General features: G+C 30.3%; 2 protein-coding genes across 7 annotated transcripts in view; one reads left to right on the top strand and one right to left on the bottom strand.

Annotated features, from left to right (window-relative positions):
* LOC118202617 (putative ATP-dependent RNA helicase DHX35) overlaps positions 1-16,200 on the top strand; it is a 109,298-nt gene extending 93,098 nt beyond the window's left edge. For all 6 annotated transcript variants that reach the window (XM_085827584.1, XM_085827574.1, XM_085827578.1 and 3 more), the window contains 3 exons: positions 8,517-8,670; positions 8,759-8,870; positions 16,144-16,200. In XM_085827584.1, the coding sequence (XP_085683710.1) occupies positions 8,517-8,670; positions 8,759-8,870; positions 16,144-16,179 (302 nt within the window). In that variant the 3' untranslated portion in view covers positions 16,180-16,200. The remainder of the gene's footprint in view (positions 1-8,516; positions 8,671-8,758; positions 8,871-16,143) is intronic.
* Positions 16,201-16,210: 10 nt separating this feature from the next.
* Positions 16,211-23,207, bottom strand: part of LOC118202616 (uncharacterized) — a 31,119-nt gene continuing 24,122 nt past the window's right edge. Inside the window, exons 8-11 of the mRNA XM_035374790.2 lie at positions 22,942-23,137; positions 21,002-21,108; positions 19,063-19,317; positions 16,211-16,412 (exon numbers count right to left, since the gene is read on the bottom strand). Of these exons, the coding sequence (XP_035230681.2) occupies positions 19,071-19,317; positions 21,002-21,108; positions 22,942-23,137 (550 nt within the window). The 3' untranslated portion in view covers positions 16,211-16,412; positions 19,063-19,070. The remainder of the gene's footprint in view (positions 16,413-19,062; positions 19,318-21,001; positions 21,109-22,941; positions 23,138-23,207) is intronic.

Genomic DNA, 23,207 nt, shown 5'->3' with positions numbered 1-23,207 from the left:
TTTATCCAATATGACAGCTTACTAAAGAGGAAGGTTTTGGTTTAGGTATAAGGGTTTCAGTTTTCTAAATTTTGATTTCAAGTTCCCAGTTAGCTACGTCATCAGCATTATGCAAACCCTGTGACATAGTTTTATCTAGAAATGACACATTCCAGAAATATTATTTAAAATTTTTTTAGAGTAAAGAAGAAATAACCAAATTAAAAAAGAGGAATTAAAATGCTATCGCTAAATTAAATTATAAAGCTGATTTACGTATTTTTTATCGTATGTAAATGAAGATTTAATTTCACAAAAACTTCATCTCATTCGAGATGTTATCAATAATTTTGATTTTAAAGATCAATATTGCAAATGGATGATATCAAGCAACGAGCAAATTCTTAAGACCTTAAATTCATTTAAAATAGAACATATACAATGCTATGATTTTGAGAACCTTTGTTGAAGAAATTCATAGTAGCTTGCTTACTCTCCCTAATTTATTATATATATGTGTGTGTGTGTGTGTGTGTGTATACTATAAACAGCGGTTGAAAAATTTTAAATTAAGGTTATATATATATTAGTAAAGTCGTGTAGAATGTTCCAGGTTTCCTTTCATAATTTAATTTTGATTTATTATTATTTGTTTATTAGCTAATCTTGCAACCTTTCATAATTTAATTTTGGTATGTTTATTTCCCATTCGAAAATCTTTTCATAATCTAATTTTGATTTATTATTCTCACGGGATTTTAAAGATATACATAATACAAAGTTCAAAATCCAGATCTCCAATATACAGAATGATCTAAAATCTGGACTTCCACCTGCAACCTATTTCTTCTTCTTTTTTTTTTTTATGCTTCATGTTTTTCCATTTGATATTTTTTATAATTAAATGTGTGGAGAGTTTTGATTCTTAATTTCACTTTGACACCAACCTAACAAGTCATTATTTGTTAGTTTTTTTGTATTCATCACTGCATATCTATCAATACTCTGCAGGAGAAATGACTCACGCAATGATGTTTAAACTTTTTTTTAAATATTAGTAACTGAATATCAAAGATCATGGTAACCTTTTCTGTTGACATAGCACTTGGCAATGATTGCAGACTTCAGTTACCTTCACTGCTAAGTATGAGTGTATTGACGAAAAATTGCTTTCCATATGCAAAAAGTAGATTTTGTAAATTATTTTCCTGGGCCAAAAGATTACATTTAGTGCTACTGAATTGAGAATAACTGATTTATTATTCAGATAAGTCCAGGACCGGTGCCAGAGCTGGTGCGGCTAACCGGTGAGTGGTGCAGCTAACCGGTGAGGCCGCACCAGCTCTGGCACCAGTTTTCAGAATTTAGGAGAGGCAAAATTTTTAGAATTTAGGGAAGCGCTGGGCAACAAAATTAAGGGATGAAAAAATGTTTAGAATTTACAAAAGGCACCGAGATGCAAAATTTAGGGGCAACAACATTTTTAGAATTTAGGAAGGTGCTTGGCAGCAGAATTTTGGACCTGTGGGAACCATATTGTCCTACAAAATGTGCAGCACTGACCCTAGATAAGCCTTAAGTAATGTGGGAGTTTATTTTTTTGGGATTCAGCTAAGTCTTAAGCATTTATGGAAAATATGTGTAAGTGTTATAAATGACTAATATAATTCAGCTTAACTTCATCAGTGTGCAATAGAAGCAAGAGAAAATTTAACGGAACAATATTCTGTCAAACTTTGTATATACATAATTTTAGTGAAATTATAGGGTGATTGTTTTTTTTCATTGTGTGTGTGTAGTGAGACATGCATGCCTAAAGAAGTACAGTTTGGGTAGAGAAGTAAGAATACAGGGGCAAATCTAACGTTGAGTAAATGGTTATCTCGCTAAATTGGGAAGATATGATGGTGATGGTTTTTGGCAACTAATTTCTGTTGCTAAATTTGGCATCAAAAATTGTCAAAAGTCTCCAAACTTGGCGACATTTTCGTCTGGTCCCCGTATAACTGTAATGGGTATTGTAACTGAATAACTGTAATTGATCCATTGTATAACTGTAACTGTATCCAGCTCTAATGTGCCTTCCAGTAAGTAGAGATTTCTCTGGCAGGGGGAAAACTAATAAGAACGATGACAGCATCAGTATCTCAGTTATTGTTTAGTTCAGATTGAGCTCCGAGTATTGAGATATCTCTATGCTAGCTTTGCTATTTAGATGCACTTTACATCGTGTTGTACAGTCAAAAGTCTTTATCCGGACTCGTTGGAACTTCAGCGATTCCGGATTATAGATCATCAGTTTAAATCTGGTAAGATGGCATGCAGAAATTATACAATTAAAAATATGAAATTGTAATGTATGAAATAAAGAGCAATTTTGATCTAAAGGGCATCAAAATTTACACAAAAAAAAAGCTTAATATTTATTTGTTTACTTTATTAAACATGTCTTTCAACACGCACATGCGTAAAGCATATATTACACATAGTGGAAATTAAAAAATTGCAACCAGAAAACTATTTTATGCGTATTCGTGATATTTATAATGACGAGGAAATTGATTTAAATCATATCGGAGTACATCGAGATGAAACACTGCATTTAGTAAGGAATTATAAGCCAAATAAAATAAAAACATCTGCCCTGAAGATAAGGATAGTGCTGACAGATCAACTTCCAATTCATTGCGCACCGCAGCATTCCCCCCCGCCGAAGTGCAGCGTGAAATTGATAAAGAGATTTCGGAATGATTAGATAAACAAAGGATATGCCTTTATCCATTTTTTGCAGCAATTCCACTTTTTGTTTAATGGACTTCGAAACATGCTTTCGCTTTGTAGATCCTTTGGCAGCTCCAGAATCGAAAATTCTATTTGACATAATCGAAAGTTCAAGCTTACTTCTATAAAATTGCTCTAACAGTCTGCAAAAAAATAATAAGCTAGATCCAATTCGAAGATTAAGGAACAACGCAATCTGCAACATTAACTGAAATAGATTTTTTTAGCTTAGCTTATACCGTCAGTTATACATTAAATGCACATGCGTAAACATATTAAAAGCATGCGTAAAGGTATTACACGCATGCGCAGAAAGTTTGTAGCTTTGAGGTCCGGATTATAGATCATTCCGTATTATGGACGTCCGGATTAAAGACTTTTGACTGTATTTAATATTCTTAGTAGTTTGACGTGTAACAGCTGATTGTGATACTGTAAAGAGCTGTACGAGTATTCTTGTGGAAAGTTCCAGAATTGTGAAGTGTTTATTTTGGTAAAAATAAATTTTAGAAAGTTATCATCAGTGCTATGTGCATTCAGTCCACTACGAACCTGTATGCACACAAGAATTTTTGGTGTCAGAAGTATGACTGAGTGCCAATGATGAGGGATCATTCCAAGAAACATGGAAGGGGCCGTCAACTCCATTAAGAAGAGATGAAACCGGTTAAAGAAAAGATGGACCCTGGCCAAGATTCCATTAAAAAAGAGATGAAGGCTGTTCAAGAAAAGATTGAAGCAGTTCAGGAGGGAATGAAAAAAGAAATTATCTGCATAATAGAAAACAAATTTGAGGCTATTGAATGTGGAATAGACACAGTTGAAAGTAAAGTTAGAGAAACTGAAGGAAGAGTTTCTACCAAACAACAAATTGGAGAAAGAGTTACCTCTGTCGAACAACAAATCGGAGAAAGAGTTACTTTTGTCAAATGACAAATCAGAGAAAGAATTTTTTCTCTCAACCAAAAGTTGAAGAGAGCATTTCTACTGTCGAACAACAAACCAAATTATAGAGTGTCTGCTGTTGGCAAAGAAGGTGACAGCTCAAAGAAATTCTAGCGACAGCAGGAAGCAATTCTGACAGTTTTAAATTTTTACCCATGCCTACTTATGATGGAAAGACCTCCTGCAAGAATACAAGACTTAGTTCTTTGTAACGGCAGACGAAAGTGGTGAGATTCCCAAGCTAAGAACTGCCGCTTCTCTGAAAGTACATGCAGTGGATATCTTTGTAATGCATAATTTAAATTATAAAACTATTTGTAACATATTTTTTATGTAAAATATAGGAAATTAAATTTTAAAATAAAAAAATGAATATTAAGTTATATTTTTGGCTAATTTTATTTCTGCAATTTGGTACAATTTTAAACTAATGCAAAACCAAGTCATAAAGAAAAACCTCTGCAAATATCTAATGGAATAAAGCAGCTTTATATGGAATAAAAATTATACTGAAAATTATGTGTGGCTTGGAATTTGTACAATTTTGCTTCACTAAGATATAACAACAATATTATCTTAGGTTTTTTAAGTCCAAAAGGGGGTAGTTTTCCCAGAAGGATTAATTTCGTTTTGGCATTTTGCATCGATTCACTATAGATATTCATTCACTTTTCAAACTGCTGCCACCAAATATTAGAGCACTGTATTATATTTTAAAAAATTAAATAATGAAGAATCTGCATAAATGTGTGCATGTTTCTTGCATTGTGATATAGCAACAGTACCTAGAGCCATCAAATTTTGAATAACGTAATCTTCCACCAAATATGAGCATCTGAAAGCCCTAATTTGGAATTTGTTTTATTATCGATTTCATAGTTTGTAACACTTTAACAAATTTTTAATTAACAAACTCAATGATTTCAAGGAGAGCAATGGTAACACTGTACAGGGGGTGAGAAAAAAATTTATCTCCAGCACAAATTTTTGATTACCAAACTCACCAATTTCAAGGAGAGCAATGGCAACACTGTACGGGGGTATCTCCAGCGCACAATTTTAAAGATATCCTGATTTTAAAATGATTTTGCAACATTGCTGTTGAACTGAATTTTATTTTTTAAGTGTGAAGAACATAATAGTTAATAAATAAAGGTAATACACAAAACGTTAAAAAAAAAAAAAAAAAAAAAAAAAGCTTCTTTAGGTAAATGTAAAATCGGAAAGCTTTTAGGCTTTTTTTTTTTTGGGGGGGGGGTCACTTTGACCAAGTGATCTAAAACTACATTTGAAAAAGATGATTTAAATTCAAATACAATTAAAACTGGAATATTTAGAGACTTACTCGAATATCAAGTCTATTGGTTTTATTGAGAGAATAGGCAACTCTAATAGATTTCATTTTTTGACTGCATCAGTTATTATGTTTAAATTTTTATCACTGACTTAATATTAAAAAAAAATCTGTTAAAACTATACAGATTTTTTAAATGTAAGATTCATGTCATGTAAACATAAAATTTGTTTCCTCAACAAATATTTGGAATTATGGAGTAGAAATTATAGCTTGTTGTTAAAAAATATCTAGGAATACAGTAACTTCAACACCTGTTAGTGAGGTATTTCATATTTAAAGGCATACTGCATTACAAAACCAAATATTTACATTCAGGCAGAAATTAACTTGTCTAAAATCACATCAGGTTTTAATGAAAGTTTCCTGCAACTGCAAAAATTGGTCTGTGTAAACAGTTCACGTTTGCATGTTTAATCATATTTTGTCCTACTATTTTTGACATTTGAAAGAAAGAAACTTTAAAGCACTGTGTTGTGAAATTTGTAAAAAAAAAAAAAAAAAAAAAAAAAAAAAAACCATTAAGGTGTCTAAAATGGAACTATCACACTACCAGATTAGAACCATTATTTTCTTCCAGTTCTTTTGCAAAACATCAGTTACAGAATGTCACCAAATCATGTGCACAGCTTTAAGTACTAATGTATCATATGACACTGTGAAGGTTTGATACCAAAAGTTTAAAAACATGGACTGACATACAAGAAGCAGAGGGCTCTGCTGATGTTGATGAAGCCCAAATAAGAGAACTTCTGAAGAAGATCAGTATGCAACCATTCAAAAGTTTACTAAGGACATAGACGTTATTGCAATGTCCATTAGTCTCGCTAAGCATCACATAAACTTGATGTGCAAGTTTAATTACTGGGTGCCGCATGAGCTGACTCAAGCAGATGAAGACAGACGTGTTCGGGTATGCAGTAATCTGCTCGAATATCAACACAAGAACAAAATTATGGACCAGATCACCACTTGTGATGAAAAGTGGATTACTTCAATAACACAGGCTGGGAAGGTGGTTTGTGTGTACCCGGTGTCGCAAAGTGCAATTTGCCTAACAAAGAGTACCAGCGCAAAAAGGTAATGTTCCATCAAAATAATGCAAGACAGCATGTGTCTGCATTCACCAGCTGAACATTGTATGGACTCGAATGGGATCTTTAGCCACACCCACCATATAGCCCCGACATCTCTCTCTCGGACTTCTACCCTTTTTTACATATGCAGCTCCATCTTGCTGGTGTTATCTTCCATTCGGTACAAGATGTCCAAAATGAGGTTGATCTGTTTTTGGACTCACTGCCACCAAGTTGGTACAGAAATGTTGGCAGAAAATCATAGATTTTAGTTATTACTACCCACACTAAAAGTACTGCTTTCTTGTTTTTTTCCCCTAACTTTATTAGAAACGTTTATTGGCAGAAAACTTTCATTACAGCCAGATATTTTTCTTTCTAAATAACAGATTGTGATTACACTTCAATCTTAATATCGGAAAAAAATCTTTGAAAAGAACAACTAAGAAAAATACTTTATTGTCTGAACTATTCATGAAATGTAATTTATAGAAGTATATAAAATGTTAAATTGCCCTTTCATGCAATTGAGGCCTTTTTAAAATTCTGATTACACTGTGATTTAACTATATGTGTTAAACGTATAATTTTCTATTTATTTCAAATCATGTTGTATTACATTAAATACACTTTAATAAACTTACATGCCTTGAACTGCACATTGAATTTTGTAATCTTCTTCATGAGATGGCCACTTTTATCCAATCGTGTATGACCTCTATGATTTCTTTTTGATATCAAGGAATTTGCCTAGCTCTGCCATAATTTTGAGGGAAAATCTATTGAGGAATGAGGCCAAGGCCCTCTTATCCTTCTTTCCCTATCGCCAACCTCTCAAGAGGACTTCTGACTCAGTTTCAAGAATTATTTAATAACTTCAGTTGATTCTCAAGAATTATCTGTTCTGCTAATCTAATTGGTAGGTATGGTGATTGATAAAAGCTAGTTCCCATGCTGATGGACTCAGGTTAAAATCTCAAATAAAGTATAGACACTTGCGATAGTAGTGTACATAAAATGGGGACACAAAATCTATCAATCTGGAAGTCCCTTTGAGAGACTGTTGGCAATTGAAGACAGCTGTTGGTATGCGAAGACATATTCCATCTTTTAGTTGATCAAAACTGAGGTAGAGTGTGGCCATATAACTGTGAGATGCTTAATCAAATAATTAAACTGAATTCAATAAATTCCCATTATAAAATAATATCTGTATGTAGACTTAAAAAAAAAAAAAAAAAGAAAAAGAAAGAAAGAAAGAAAAGAGACTCATTTTTGTATCTAACTTTGTATTTTAATGTGCTCTCTTCCTAAAGGAATCATAAAGTGTTAGATTTCATATTTGCAGTTCTCCCATGCATATTATCAAAATTCTTGTAAAATTCTTTACCTCAATTTGAGAAAATTTGCAGTTGTAAATATATACACATTCTTTCATTTTTCATCAGGCAACCCAAATCATCTTTTCTTCTGGAGGATGGGGAGTTTTTTCCCTCCATATCTACAATTAATATCACAAGAAAATTATAAAAAAAAAAAAAAAAAAAAAGGAATAGAAAGAAAGAAACTGTAGCCATCTTTTCGAGGTATTGGTTTATATACATATGTGGATAAAATTCTTAACACATGGATCTAATAATGCCTTAAATAAAGTGTGAAATTCCAATGTAAAAAAACTTTGCCATTTTTGTTCTTTGTGTGTACATTTATTACATACATATGCAGCAATTTTATGACTTTAAATCATAACTTGCCATTTTTTTGGGTCAGTACAATTTTAAAATTCCTCTTGCCTTTCAGTTTTATAATTAAAAGTATTAAAATCCTATTTCCATTAATGTGTATTTCTGTTTTTTTTTCTACCTGCTAGAATTTATATTTTAGTTTAAGAAAAATTACAGTTAAGTACTCATGAACTCTTAAGTCTTTGGTGCTTAACTCTCTGAGCAGTTTGGCAGCTTTTAACCTGTCTTGAGCTTTGCTGATCTAAAACACCTGCCATCAAATTTAGTATTTTCTGTATTGTACATTATTAACTGTAGTAACTGTAATGTATAACTATATATGTGTAAAATATTATACCAAATAATTTAATGCAATATCTTATATTAGAAAAGGCGAAAAAATTTTTTGGCATGAATGCATCCAGTAATTCGTTCAGTTTTAAATGCAATTATGGGATCAGACTGTCACAAATCTTTAATCTTTTGACTATTATCTGACTATCTAAGACTATCATGAAAAAACTTTAAATTCAACTTCAGAAATGATTTACAGAACATTATTCATTAAGAAATAATCCTCCTTATTACATTAAATGTAAGATAGGTATTATTATTATTATTATTTTTATTTTATTTTATTTTATTTTTTTTTTCCAGGGGATAGAGATTCTCTACGAAAATGTATTGTGTCTGCCTTTTTTGCAAATGCTGCTTTCTTACATTATACTGGTGTGTATAAAACTGTCAGAGGAGAACATACTCTCTACATTCATCCAGAATCAGTTACTTCTCTAACAACTCAACCCAAATGGTAAAAACAGGAGTTTCAGCTAATTCATTTCTCAAGAATTATCTGTTCTGTTAATCTTTTGCAATATACTAATCCATATTTATTTTAGGGTTGTTTTTAATGAAGTTTTACACACAACTAAGGAATATATGAGAGACGTAACAGTTATTGAACCATCATGGCTTTATGAATTAGCACCTCATTATTATCAATTTGGAACTGTAAGTATTTTCCCTCCTCTAAATTATTCATTTCACATATTTTTTATGAAAATATAAATTCTGTTCTATTCTGAAACTTAATGCAGAATGATTTAATATATTATAAGTAAAACTACATTTTACTTAAAATGTCTGTTTTACAGAGGCTGTTTGCACATTTTTTAGATGATTTTCATTGTAATTACAGAAATATTTTACCTAAAATTTTTATGTTTTAAACGTTCTATTTGATTACCCTTATTTTTCACTATCCTTATACACCATAATTTTCAAGAAAATAAAGCTTTTTGTAGTATCAGAAAAGGTATTTTATTCCATTGGTCTCAAACAGCTTTCCAAAGTGTAAGGAAGTTGTAGGTCAACATTTGAGCAATCCACTTTTTAAGAGGCCAAATGTGCAAAAATACATTGGTGACAAATGAAGATATTTAGCACAGACAGGAGAGAAGATTATGGCCTTAATACCTGTTTTTTTTTTATCCATTTTTTTCACAGGAAATAAACAGTGGATTTTGATGTGTCGCTACTTGCTTTGTCTTGATGCAGTTTTACTGATTGATCATGCTGTGTATAAAGAGAAAGTATTTCATATTTGAAAATTGGATATAAAATAGGTTTTTGATATATGGAGTTGATTTTAACATTTTTCTCCACTCTCTTTATTTTTAGTTTGGTGTTATATGAAAAAACGGTAACAATCATAAAAACTTTTAGATTCCTTGAACCATGTTTAAGATTTTTGTCTCCTCTTTGATGATAATAAATGGACCTCTTTTTATTTATTTTTAGTCATTTAAGTACACCCAAGATTCGTCTATTGTGACAATATTTCTCCATTTTTATCCAGATAAATGTTTCTCATAAAGAATTCTGCAGTGCGTTCTGCATTCAGCAATATGTCACGGAGGAAGACAATGCATATTATGTCTTTTCGCCTTTTAAAAATTCTCATCAGCATTGATCACTTTATTTAGTTGCTGATTTTGCAATTGTCCTTTGATTCGGAGGATTTTTTTAAAAGATCTTACTTTTGCAACATTCGAAACATTCCATTTTATCCTTGGATAGGTATTTGAAACAATTTTCCCACTTGAATCTAAACTTTGATGTTTTTTCCCCTCTGCTATTGAGAATATTACCTATCGTAGCTTTAGATATAAAAAAAAAGCATGACTTTCAGAACATTTTTTAATAACTAGATTTGAATAATTTTCTTCAGAAAGAAAACAAAAAGGCTTCCATCCATTGCTTCTTTAAAAGCGACATTTGCATGAAAACAAAACTTTCAAGTAGAAGACGATAATTTATACTTTCAAAAATATAGTTGTAGTTAAAAAAAATTTTCCAAGCAGAAGAATTTTTTACAGCAAAGCAAAATTGTCTAAAAAGTGTGCAGACAGCTTCTGTACAATTACATATGATTAGACATGAATTATTTCTAGACATAGTATTTTTTCCTTGTTACAATACAAAACAGCCAAACTAATAAGCAGCCTTGCTACAGCTAATCTATACAGAATAAGATATTTTTTATCTCACAAATTTTAAGAGCCTATTGCTTGCTAGTGTTACAATGTCATGTGCCTCTCTTAATAACAGTTTTAAACTTTTCAACAAGAACAAGTTGTATTCACATTTTTATCTATAATAACGAAACAGTCTGCCTATGCACACACTTCAAAATGCCAAGACAGGTAAAGAACTACAAAATTCGTACATGTATTGTCTAGATCAGGGGTTCCCAACCATGGGAGAAATTTCATAGTTTTAGAGGGGAATGTGGTCAGCCTTTTATTTAGCTGTTAAGTATTTTGTTTTGGGTTATGAATATGAACACTAATATTATTAAAATTTTGGCATTTACCAACATTTTCTATATTTTTTGTCGTTTAATTTATGAAACACATTACAAAATAATTTTAATCTAATGTACATAAATGTATACAGTACCCACCACTTATTAAATCACTAAAAAGGCAATTTCAATATTGCAAATTATGGTATCAACTTTGAACTTATTTAGTAAGATATTAACTAACAATCTAATAATGATCTAATAATTACATTTTTTAGTCTCTTTTCTGGTTGTACAAACGGTTTTTTAGTTTTAATTTGAACTGGGGATTTCAGTTTTCTTTTCAGCTCTTTCTTGCCATTAGACCTTCTATAACTGAGAGACGAAAATCTTTCATCGTTTTTACATCATGAACGGGTTCACGAACAAACTTAAAAAGAATAAATGCGTTTGCTATACTCGCATCTAAAAAGTAAAAAAAGATCCTGTGCCACTATTTCTTGCTTTTGCAGTCTATTTCATATAGTAATTTCAGTTGATCAAATAAGTCGACATATCCCATATTCTTATTATATGAAATAATGCTGTTTGGGCACAGTACTTTTTTTGTTTTTCCATCTCGTTCTTTTCTATTAATTTCTTTCATTTCAGTTGCCTTTTCCAAGCAAGACAGGATAGAAATGGATCTTTTATCCTTCCATATTATGCAATAAATTGAATTATCGATAACTGAAAAGTCTATATCTCCTCTCGACATAAATTTGTCTTCTTTTAAATTTTTGGGTAGATACTTCCGATTCATATTTACAGTGCCACATGCATAGATGCTCTGTGTCTTTAAAAAGCGAAACAAATTATAACTACTTCTCTTTCTTCTTCTTCTGCAATAACTTCAACCTCAGTTATTCTCTCCTGGATTTCAATTTCATCTAATCAGAACTGACATCTGAAGCATTTGAGTAGCAATCGGATGGCAATTCAGCAAAAAGATCCAAAGCTTCCTGTGTTGTTAATTTTTTCTAGACATTTTAGCACATCAGAGCATACAATGGATGTGAAAACGTGCGCAATCACGAAAAAAGTAGATGTAAAAAAGAAAAGAAAAAAATAATTGTGAGTGCTGCCATCTATTGAGCAGAAATTCAAGTGTGTGGTGGGACAAATTTTAACCCACTTATTTCAACTGTAAAATTAATGTTATAAAATATTGAATCCAATTAATATTTTTGAAAATAAAATACCTTTGAATATTAAAAAGAATCATACATATCCTAAATTGTATACCAAAAATTTTTAAATATTGAAAAATGCGAGTTACCTGGATATCCCTCTTGTGATCCTATTTTGAATATATTTTGCTTATAAACTTAAGCCCTGGTATAGTAGTGACATCTACTGAGAAAAATAATAACTAAAATCGATTACTTTTAAAAGATTAGAAAATTTCTAATGGAAATTGCTAACTGAGAAAATAAATATTAATTAGGTGGGACACATATTGACCCACCATGCCGCAAAGGGTTAATAAACCACAGTTTACCTATTGATTAATATATTCTTATTTTGGTTCCTGGAAATTTGAATGCAATAAGCAGCTGAGTTTATTACACAGCGAGTTTAATAAGCAGCAGGCACTGTATATGTAGGTTTCCAAGTTTTGGAATGGAAGGAGGGAAATGATCTTCTAGCAATGGCAGAAAGGGTGCATCAAGCAAAAATGGTTGAGGATCCCTGGTTCATATGCAGCTTGGAGATTTTTTTTAACTAAGATTTTTCTCTAATACTATTTTGAAATTTTTACAGTTATACTAATCCTCCTTCTCTTGCTGTTAAACAAAAACAATAAAAATATTAAGCAATTTTCCATCACTTCAGACTCAAGAAGTTTTGTTCCTTTATGAAGATGAACATGGAAACAGTTGTGACAGTCATATTTCTTTTTATCCTTGTCATACAGAATTATTTTCAAAGAAATTATGCTAAAAATTGTGGAAATACAATGCTCTTTGGTTTTCTTTATTTTATTATTATATACAGTGGTATCTCAGTATATGTCATTAATCTGTTTTAGATCCTTGGATGTATGCCAAATGAATTTTTCCAATAAAAAATAAAAGGAAAATAATTAATGCATTCTTGTTAAAAAATTCTAAACTCTGTTTACACTAAAATACAAATGAAATGGAAAAAAATTATATAGTGCTTATATATATTTCTGGTTTAGGATGTACAACAACAGAATTTAAGAAATGTTTGCTAAGAAATTTAATATTTAATGTTATTTTATCCACATTCTTAGCATTTTATATGAAGAGTTGATTTTCTTATTATTATATCTATAGTTATAATCTGTTACAGGGCAGTTATTACGTTTAATCCTATTTTTCTTGCAATATTTTTTACTTAATATCAACAGAATCTTAAGCATAGGAACAAAAATTTTCAAATGATTAATTACATATTTTGGCATGTTAGTCTTTTGCCACTTCAGTATGTGTATTTCTTTAAGATGTTGTGGAAATAGGGTTTTAAAATTTTCAATTAATTTAATATTGATATTAACATTAAATATAAGAATTTAAACAAACACTTTCAGGTTTATTTTATTTTTTAATGACAAAGATGCACAATAAAACAAAGTCTGCAATGCATTTTAAAAGAATCTACTGGCATATATAACATGATACCTCATCCTTTGCTACTTCATTTCCTTCGTGCTTTCATTTAGCTCGTTTCATTGTTTGCTAAGTTTTAACCCATTCGGGATGAATGCTGCAAATATGCACCAGCACTAGGTGGTGCCTTCAAAGTCTAATGCCGCATCCTCGTTTTACGGCAAATCTAACACAGCGGGACGACCGCCGCACGGTTGCGTCGTGCTTTTGGAACGAAATATTTACTAACAGATGGCATTACTAATCCATGTTCCATTCAAAAGATTGTGCTTGTACATTAGTATTTCTCTCTCTGAAGTCAAAATGGGGTTGTCAAGTGTCTGTGATTTATTGGATTTTCTTGACTGTAAACACGTGCTAGCGGGTAAAAAGGGAAACGCGTGGTCTTTTAGCTCATTTTGAAGTGTTTGTTTATAGTTTCGATTCTATTTTAGGATGGGATTTTATGGGAGATATTCTAGCATGGGTTTTACTTTTAGATTTCACTTGTGTAGCCATGGCTAAAAGACCTTGCTGTCTTTCTGAGGAGAAAATTTCTAAAGTTATAAATAATCCATCTATGGATCTTTCCGACGATGACAGTGAAAAAGCTATAAATTATTGGAGTTCTTCATAGTAGTTCTGACTTAGAAGATGATAATAGACATGCATGGTTGAAATTATGCATGATAATAATGCAATCTGTCTCTGCATTGATCCATGCTTTGAGATTTTTCATATTGCTTTGAAATATTAATTATTACAATATTCTTTAAGTATTTCATAATGTTAAGTGTAAATATTTTTTTTTATATTGTATCAACATTTAGTGTTTAATTTAGGTATTTTCAGTTATAGTAGAATACAATATATTCTTATTGTTAAATATCAATTATTTTAATAAAATTTTTTTGTTATGATTGAAATTGATATCTTTAATAACATATTTCAAAATGGTTTCATTTCTACATAAAGTGTACATTTTATCCATTATTGTGTAATAGATGAACACTGTTATGTAATGTGTACTTTCCGAAATTGCGTATTAGGCTTACCAGGAGAAAAATGCCCCAGCTTGTAAGCACAATCTGCGTGCAACAGCACCCGTCCTGAGGGAGTGCTTTCTTCCATTCTCGAGTGGGTTAAATGTAGAAATTACTTTTAACCGCATTTTACAATTCTTTTTGTAAATTTTAGGTACATACATATTTGATTACAATTCAATATAGGGATTTTATTCAAATTTCAGGACAGAATTTTCTTGTATATCCTTTCTTACCCCCCCCCAGAAAACGTACAAGATTCACTCCCTAGTGCCACCCCCTTTCCCCCCCACAGGCAAGCGTAGTTATGAGATGTGTTAGGGGGAAAGTAAATGCAAGTTTTGCTGTCTAAAACCTGTTTATTTTCACAAAATAAAGAATTAAATGAAAGTATAAAATTTAATGTTTAGAGTAAAAGTATAATAAAAAAGATGTAAGTACAATAAAAATGATGTTTGTATAATAAAAAAGATCCCGAAAAAATGGAGTTTCGATCAATTTATTTTTAAACCAGTAAAATGCAATATCAGGTTTCAGTGTTATACCTTGTAAAATCAGTCTACCTAAGTGGAAAGTGTGGAGGCAGCATAGGAAAGTTTTTCATACAAGTTGTATGCAACGCTGAGCATCTTTAGGAGAATAGTCGCAATATCATATTCCGAGGTGTCTGATCCCAAAGATGACATTATTCAAACAAAGGCATGACCAATAACTGGGCAGTCATTACTTTCACCATTTCAGAAACATCCTCTTCTCCATGTCTCCCCCCCCCTTTCCGAAATAGTATCCTCCTTTGCATAATCTGTCAAGGTCACTGTGGTGTTGCATTCCAAAGCTTTGTGAATAATTTTACTGGCAGCAGCGCAAAGCAAATGGTAGCATTCAGCTATTTCAGTTAACTGCCCTGGGTGTATATATACGCCCAGGGCAGTTAACGCATCAGCTGAGCAAGGCATATAAATGATAGTTAAGGGTAGTTAAGGGGTTAATGATCAAATTGATCATTTAAGAATTGCAATCAGTTAGGTTGAAATATAATCTTCGAAAAACCACTCAAAACACTAACTTGATTTATACCAAATTTTGGCATTTTTTAAGAAAGCATTCAATTTTTTTAATCCATCCTGCAACTGCTAACAATGAAGGACCTTCCAAACAAAAGATTTAATCTTTCATTGTTAGCAGTTCCATTTAAGTGATGATGAGATTAGATTTCCTACTCAAACATAAGTTTAAATGAACTGAATGTAATTCTGCACCACTGGATAAATTGAAAGACCTTCACCACAAAGGAACATTTATATCTTTTTAGAGCAACAAAATCTTTAAAATCTAGAAGTTCAAAAATGGGGAGAAAAATTTATTTCTCAAAGCAAACAAAAATTGTTTTTCAAATGAATATTGGAAATGTTTAACAAATTAGCAAATAAAATACACTAGCAGGAATATCGTTTGTTTGTTGTTACAATATATTTACAATGGAGGAAGGAATAAAAAGAAATACCTTCCTCCTTTACCATGGTTGATGCAATGCTGTCAAGCTTTGGAAAGTCTAAAGGGTGTGGCGCTTTTGTTTACATTCAGAGCACTTAACCCTGATAAGTTATTTTGAAAAATCGCAAATCAGAAGAACTTTATTTGTTCTTGATTTTTAAACTTCAGTAAAGAAATTTTAGTAACCTATTTCTCAAAATCACTTAATATCTTTTTATATCTATTTTATTAGTTTATATTTTGCATTATATATATTAACCTTTTCAACAAAATGTGTTTCTTTTCAGGAACGTGAAATCTCTATGAAAGAAATCAAGCAATAAAATTTATCTTTCTATTGAAAATACTTTTATTTATAAAACCAATATACATTTATACATATACATTCACATATAAAATAAATACTACTGGAACAATTTGCAGTATTTTAAAAATACAAACATGTAAAAAGATAAATATATATGTCTGTGATTTTAAAATCTTTTCTTACCCAAACAATGGTTTAAATCTTCTAAAATTTGGCATGATGGTGGTCCAGACTAGTTTTCCATATAGCCTATAGTTTTGAATTTAAAATTATATACAAACTTTTATTGTACACAGTACTTTGTATACTCCTATTAATGATTAAACATGATTTTTAATATTCACATATTTTGCACCCTATGAAAATCTGCTTACACTGCAGAGAGTGATTTAATTTTACAACTCGATTATGCAGCTGAAAATTTTCTCAGTAGTTGAGTATAAAAATTTAACTAAAATTAAAAAAAGTATCAAAGTTAGTCTAAATCAAATATTAATTTTTATTAGTAATATTTTATCTGTAAATGAGCCAAATCATTGAATTATACTTTACATTTTATTATAAAACTTTCAAGCTAATGTATTTCTTTCTATTTGTAAAATGTGCTACAAATTTATCTGTTAAAGAAGGCAGAATTTACAAATGAAAACATTCTAAATATTTTTATTTAAGCTTGAAATTCTTTATATCCATAAAAAGTCTAACATTAACAGCATGCTTAATGGGTCTTCTAAAACCGAAATAATCAAAAGTGTTTTTATATAAAAAATACACAAAACAATTTCTAAAATACATAATATTTTCATTTTATGTATTTTTTTATTTCTTGAATAGTATGGAATGTAAATAGCCATCTTGATAAATTTTTTCATGCATTACATCTGATAATGTTAATTTTCTGATTGGTGTCATATTTTTCAATATCTTAGCACAGCATATCATCATTATCAGTTTTACATATATTTTGGAATAGCAGATTTGCAATTTACAATCTTATTTCACTAAAATAAAGATTCAGTTTCAAATTTCTTTTTGAATACATTTTGTGGATACATTCCAAAATTCATTCAAAATGGAAATTTTTCTTGGCCTAATATACCTTTGTCAAATAACTCATGTTTAAAGTAAACGTATTGTGTTAAAATTTGAGCATAAGAGAAATTTTAATCAATATGAATTTTGTACTGTTTACATCTAATCAGAAAATACTCATACCTTTTCTATATCTGATGAAACTCTGCACTACTCACTAAACTGAGGAAAATTTATCTCAATTGCAGGATCTTTAGCTCACTATTTTAGCATCAGTTAATAAATCAACTGTTGACAAAATATTTAGTGAAATATTCACTCAGGAATGACAAACAAATTTCTCCAGAACAGCCATATTATTAATTTCCGTTCAAAATTGAAATCTTATCATTTGAACTATCGAATCACCTATTGATATATTAAATGATACAATAATGAGAAAAATCTTTAAAATCATCCTGATTTTGGTGTTTGCTGCCCAGACGGTATAGTGGTTAGAGGAGCCTATTGCAGTACCGAAGGGCCTGGGCTCGAATCTCTGAGAAGGCATGGATGTTGTACTTGTAGAATGGAGACACTCTAAATATATGGTAAGCCCAAAGTCCTGTTGTGTGGTTTGGTGGTAGGGGAGAGGGATGGGAGACCCTCGGACCATCTCTCAGGGGGCTCTTAAAATTGGGGTGGAAGTAGAAGTCCAACCTCCATGAGGCTCTGGCAACCATTCTTCCATGAAACACAAAGACAAAATAACTATTGCCATTTATTTTAAACTAAGAGAACTTATACGAATGAAAATACTTAGAATATGTTAATTACAGGCAATAAATTACTTGGGCAGTACTTACACTTGTTATACGAGTTACTGATCTGGCTTGAGTTGGTTGCATCACTATGCAGAAATGCCTAGCACATATTTCATGTGTAAGACAGCAAACATAAATGGAACAGCCATACTATAATTGTAAACAAATGTCTAATCGTTAAATGCTTCAGTGTTTGCATCAGAGATAATATGAAAATGGATCATTCTTAGAAAATAAAGAATTGTGGTTGGAAAAAAAAAAAAAAAAGGATTCACATACCTGCATTGAAAGAAGCAACTGTATGTAAAATTGAATACTATTCACAAACTATGTCCAAAATATAAAAAGTATAATATAAGGAATGCTTACATTTCTTTTGACATACTATCGGATCCAATCACTGATGGCAGCTAGTTACAGCCAATGTATACAACCTGCACAATAAATTCTGCACCAAGGTGAAGTACAGCTTGATACCTTAAGAACTGCATTAAATATGACAGTAACCTCATATTACTGAGGAACTTAATTATACCCAAAACAGACTTGCATTTTTCACAAATTTATCAATTTAAGCATCAGCATTGTGAGATATGCATCACTGCTTGTGAAAGAAACTTCCTCTTAAAAAATTGTATACATATTCCTTGTTGCACATATTGCCAATAAATAAGTTGTAATACCTTCTTTATTTCTCCTTATTCATCTACTTCTAGCATCCATTTTCAAACATATGTTCCTATACAAATATAATTTGTACACCACACCAAGCTTTAAATTTCATATAGAAAATTTTGAAATATCTTATATAAGCTTGAGATTGTAACACCTACATAGCTAGCTATAACGTGTAACTATATTCAATACTAACATCATTACAATATTTTAATGGAAACTGAAAAAGATTAAAAATATATAATAAAAGAACACTGTTTAAGATTTGTAATTTAAGGAGATTATTGACTGAGAGTATGAAAAAAGTATTTTTTTATGTGACTCATAAATATTTTAAATAACAAACCAATATATTACAAAAAAACGGGGAAAAAAATATAAATGTATACCTCTATAATCAAGATCCTTCTTCAACACTTGTAAATGAAGGCAATTCAGTAACATTTCCTGAATATGTTGCAACAGGTGTACTAGATAAGGGTATGAAAGATGGTTGCTTGGGAAAACTTTGCATCCTCGGCATAACTACATTGTCACAACTTTCATTGACAGAAATATTTCTGCTAGTGCAGGGTAGAAAATATCTTAACAGGAGTTCCTCTGGTTCTTTTTCATTTTGTTTTTTGTTTGTATTATCTTTCAAGCTAGAAAGAAAAAAGAAAATTAGAACATTTCACTTTTTCTGCAATAAGTAAGGTCAATGCTAGAGAAGCAGAGATGAGGCAGACATATTTGGAATATGTAAGATCTTGCAACTAAAGGCTATTTTGATTGCATTGGTACACCTTTCTAGCACCATGTGATTTTCATGTCTTAAAATCTGTAAAAAGCACTTTGCAAGACTACTGATATGAAAGTGACGTGCAAGCACAGGAAGCAGTTCATTCATGGCTGAAGAAACTCAAAATTTTCTTCTTTTTAAGAGGTCAACAAATTTGGGGAACTGATCAAAATTTGTATTCAATAACAAAGAGACTGTAAAAGTTATTTTTGTTCTCCCTCACACATTTTAATTTTTTATATAATATATATTCTTTTAGTAGTCATTTTGAAGCATGCTTCTTAAAAGTTAAATATGGATATTAATTTTTGCAAGAGGAGGGAAATAAAATGTTAAACATAAAAATAGTATGAATTTCAATATGACAACTTTATGAGGTAGATTATATAACAAATCTGGAATTCTTGTAATATGACTGAAAATTAAGCTTATGAATGTAATGCATAAAATATAAAAAATATTTCATTATTTTGGATTTATAAATGCATCAATATAAGGGAGAGGGGAAAGGGAAAGAAATAATCATTCCCTTGATTATGCATTTGATTATCTTGCATATGGAAAGGGTTAAACCAAAGTTTAAAACTTTGTTCCAAATATTGCTTACAAAATGAAAATGGGACTTGTTTGAAACTTAAACGATTTCATTTTTATAAACTGGAATCATGCTTCAACCACCTTCTCTGTCTCCCCCCCCCCACCCATAATAATTTAGACAAAAACTAACGAAAGAATTAAGAATTTCATTATTTTGCATAAACTATTCATTAGTTTCCTCAAATAGTTTGCAACTGCCATATGAATACATTAGAGTTCTTTATCAGTATTTTTTACTTCAGTTAATGAATAATTATTTCAATAAGAAAACACTATTCAGTAGTTTAAAAAGCCTATATTTAAAAAATTCTGTAGGGCATGGCAGATAATATCAAAATGAGTACTAAAACAATTGTTTCTGATTATGCTCCTTCAAATGCTTGTTTACAAAACAATTGCTTGATGACTGGGGAGAAGAACATTTTACGCAAAATACAAGATGAATCTACAATGTTACACTAAATACCATTGGTTTGAAATATGTTAATATACTGCTGTTGCATAATATCATCTCTAGAATGTTGGCACCTAATTAAATTCATTATCTGTATTATTAACACTCCAACGGTTGCATCTCCTGTATTCACAACCATGTGTTTTAACTCACAGATGATACTAAAAATTCAATTTATTACATTATGAAAGAGGAAATACATTACATTTTATGCAGTTTTAGCAAAATATTTATTTGAAAATTTAAAAAACTAAACAAAAAATAAACTTACAAAAACAAAAGGAAAATAGAGAATGAGCACTTAAGTATGACCAACAAGGAGTATCAAAGACCTCTTAGCTGAAGTATGACCAACAAAGTATTAAAGAGCTTGTAATTTCTAGGGTTAAAATAGCCCTGTTCTATTTTTATAAGACTTGACTACAAATATGAGAAATTTAAAGAATCCTTGCATTATGTAAGAAAGTTAGGTTACAATAAAATTAAAATAACATACTTATTTTTCTTTATTTTTGGAGGAGGATGAGGAAAAGCGCAAGCATCTCCCTTCTCGCAAATACCTTGTACATACTGAGGACACACCAATATATGTGCTTTTTTACACTAAATGGGGAAGAAAAAAAAAATATGAAAATATAAAGCTTCTTTATATATTTCTGTTATGTATGTAATTATATTTTTCTGAATTAAATAGTTATATAGAATAAATTCTCTCAAATGCTTAAAAAAATTTACAAAATATTTAACTTAACCAACTCAGTTTTATACGCTATGGAGTATGACTATGATCAGTCCAGATGGAGTATGACTATGACTTTGATCAATCCAGATTCACTTTAATCTGGTTTGAAAATTTCAAAACAAGCTAAATTTTAATTTAGCAAAGTAAAAAAGAAGTGAATTAACTTTTAATGTGTAAATCATTGGTATTTTTCCTCAACACAGTCAAACCTCTTCTTGTGCATTTTTAAATTCTGCAATACAATATATATTTCAATTTTTTCTTTGTTTTCTCCATTGTATGTACCTAGATTCTGTTTATTCTTGAACTATGACAGTATGTGTAGATTATACAGAATGTGCAGTGAACTTTAATGTTGGATTAACTTTTGTCTATTATTTTTCAATACAGAAATCTAAAGTAAAGTCTATTTGTTGTAATTAAATTTTAATACTTGTTAAAAATAATAATGATAAGTACAAAAGGAAAATGTGAAAAATATTCAGTCAAGATCAATATTACAAATTTTACAGAATAAAAAATGAATTATAAAAGACATTCATTTAAAACAATTTCTGATAAAGACATGTGAATTCATTAATCATGTTTTATTTATTCAAAAATAGAAAAAAAAAATGGAAGTAATTTTCTTTTCGTATATGTCATTCCTCAATTAGTCTGGTTTCAAGCAGTCAGGAATATTGGCAAAACTGAATAGGCAGACTATGCAAGATATTGCTGTATATGCCATGAGGAAGACTAATTTATAAAAAAACTTATCACTTTTGAGTATGAAATACACAGTGGAAAAATAGAAATTTAAATATTCATAAATTTACAAAGTATATTATGTAACCAAAAATTCATCAGATTACTACTGTTGATCTTGGAATGGCGTAATGCTATTAATGCAAAGTTGAATATCATATTGTTCTAAACCCATCCACATCCCAGTTTTAAACACACTATTAACTTGATTAATCATCGACATTCAATTTAATAACATATCTTTTGATATTTATTTTAAATTCTATTAAAAAAATCACACATATAATAAACAAAATTTTAAAACTGGGGATGGTTAGAAAGATCTAAACAACAATGAAAAATGTCAACTTGCCTGCAATGTCTTAAAAGCTCCATACACTGTATCACATTTGACAAAAAAAGAGACATACATATATTATGATAGCAGACACTGCCACAACTGATCAATGATTTCAAATCTGCAGCATAACTATGAGATCTTATGACCAACTTCTGTTTCCTAGTACAATAATCAGAAGACTATTTCTTAGTTCAGAAAAAATATTGACTTCCTAACTCTAAACTATCAGACTGTCTAACTACTTGATTGCATCTTAATGGGTTTTTTTTTTTTTTTTTTTTTTTTTAAATTTTGTTATAATGCTACTCATTTTAGACAATGATGGAAACATATTTGCACAGAATGAATGAACTTCTGAGCTACAACTAACAATGTCCTTAAATGAAATCAAAGCTTTCTCATCAGGACTAAAAAGCACTTTCAGAGTATTTAATACATATAATGTCTTCATTTTTATACATATCAGTGAACTAAGGATGTCTAGCGACTTCATGTTACACAGTACAGAAAATTTCACGTGAAAATATAAAGACTGTACAAGGAAGATTAAAATCATATTTTCAACTTTTAGTATACACATTTGAATTATTTTAGAATTTTCACAAACCTCCTTTCCTTCTGAACAGTACCCTTGAACAAAAGCTTTACACAATTCTGCATCTGGATTTAAATTTTCATGTCTATATGGACAGTTAATTTTACTGCATGTTCCCAAAAGATAAAATGAACAGATTGCCATTTTTCCAGGACAAATTTCATGAGAAAAGGGACAGCCATCAATCTTGCAGGTGCCACGCAAAAACCTTGGATAATAAAATATTTTTTAACAGTTTAATTAATATGAAATTTATTTTTTAACCTAATTTAAATAAA

This window comes from Stegodyphus dumicola, chromosome 1 (genome assembly GCF_044657685.1).
Source record: "Stegodyphus dumicola isolate Sdum_Otavi_A_Nest chromosome 1, ASM4465768v1".
Lineage (NCBI taxonomy): Eukaryota > Metazoa > Arthropoda > Arachnida > Araneae > Eresidae > Stegodyphus > Stegodyphus dumicola.
This window is presented reverse-complemented; position numbering and strand designations above follow the sequence as displayed.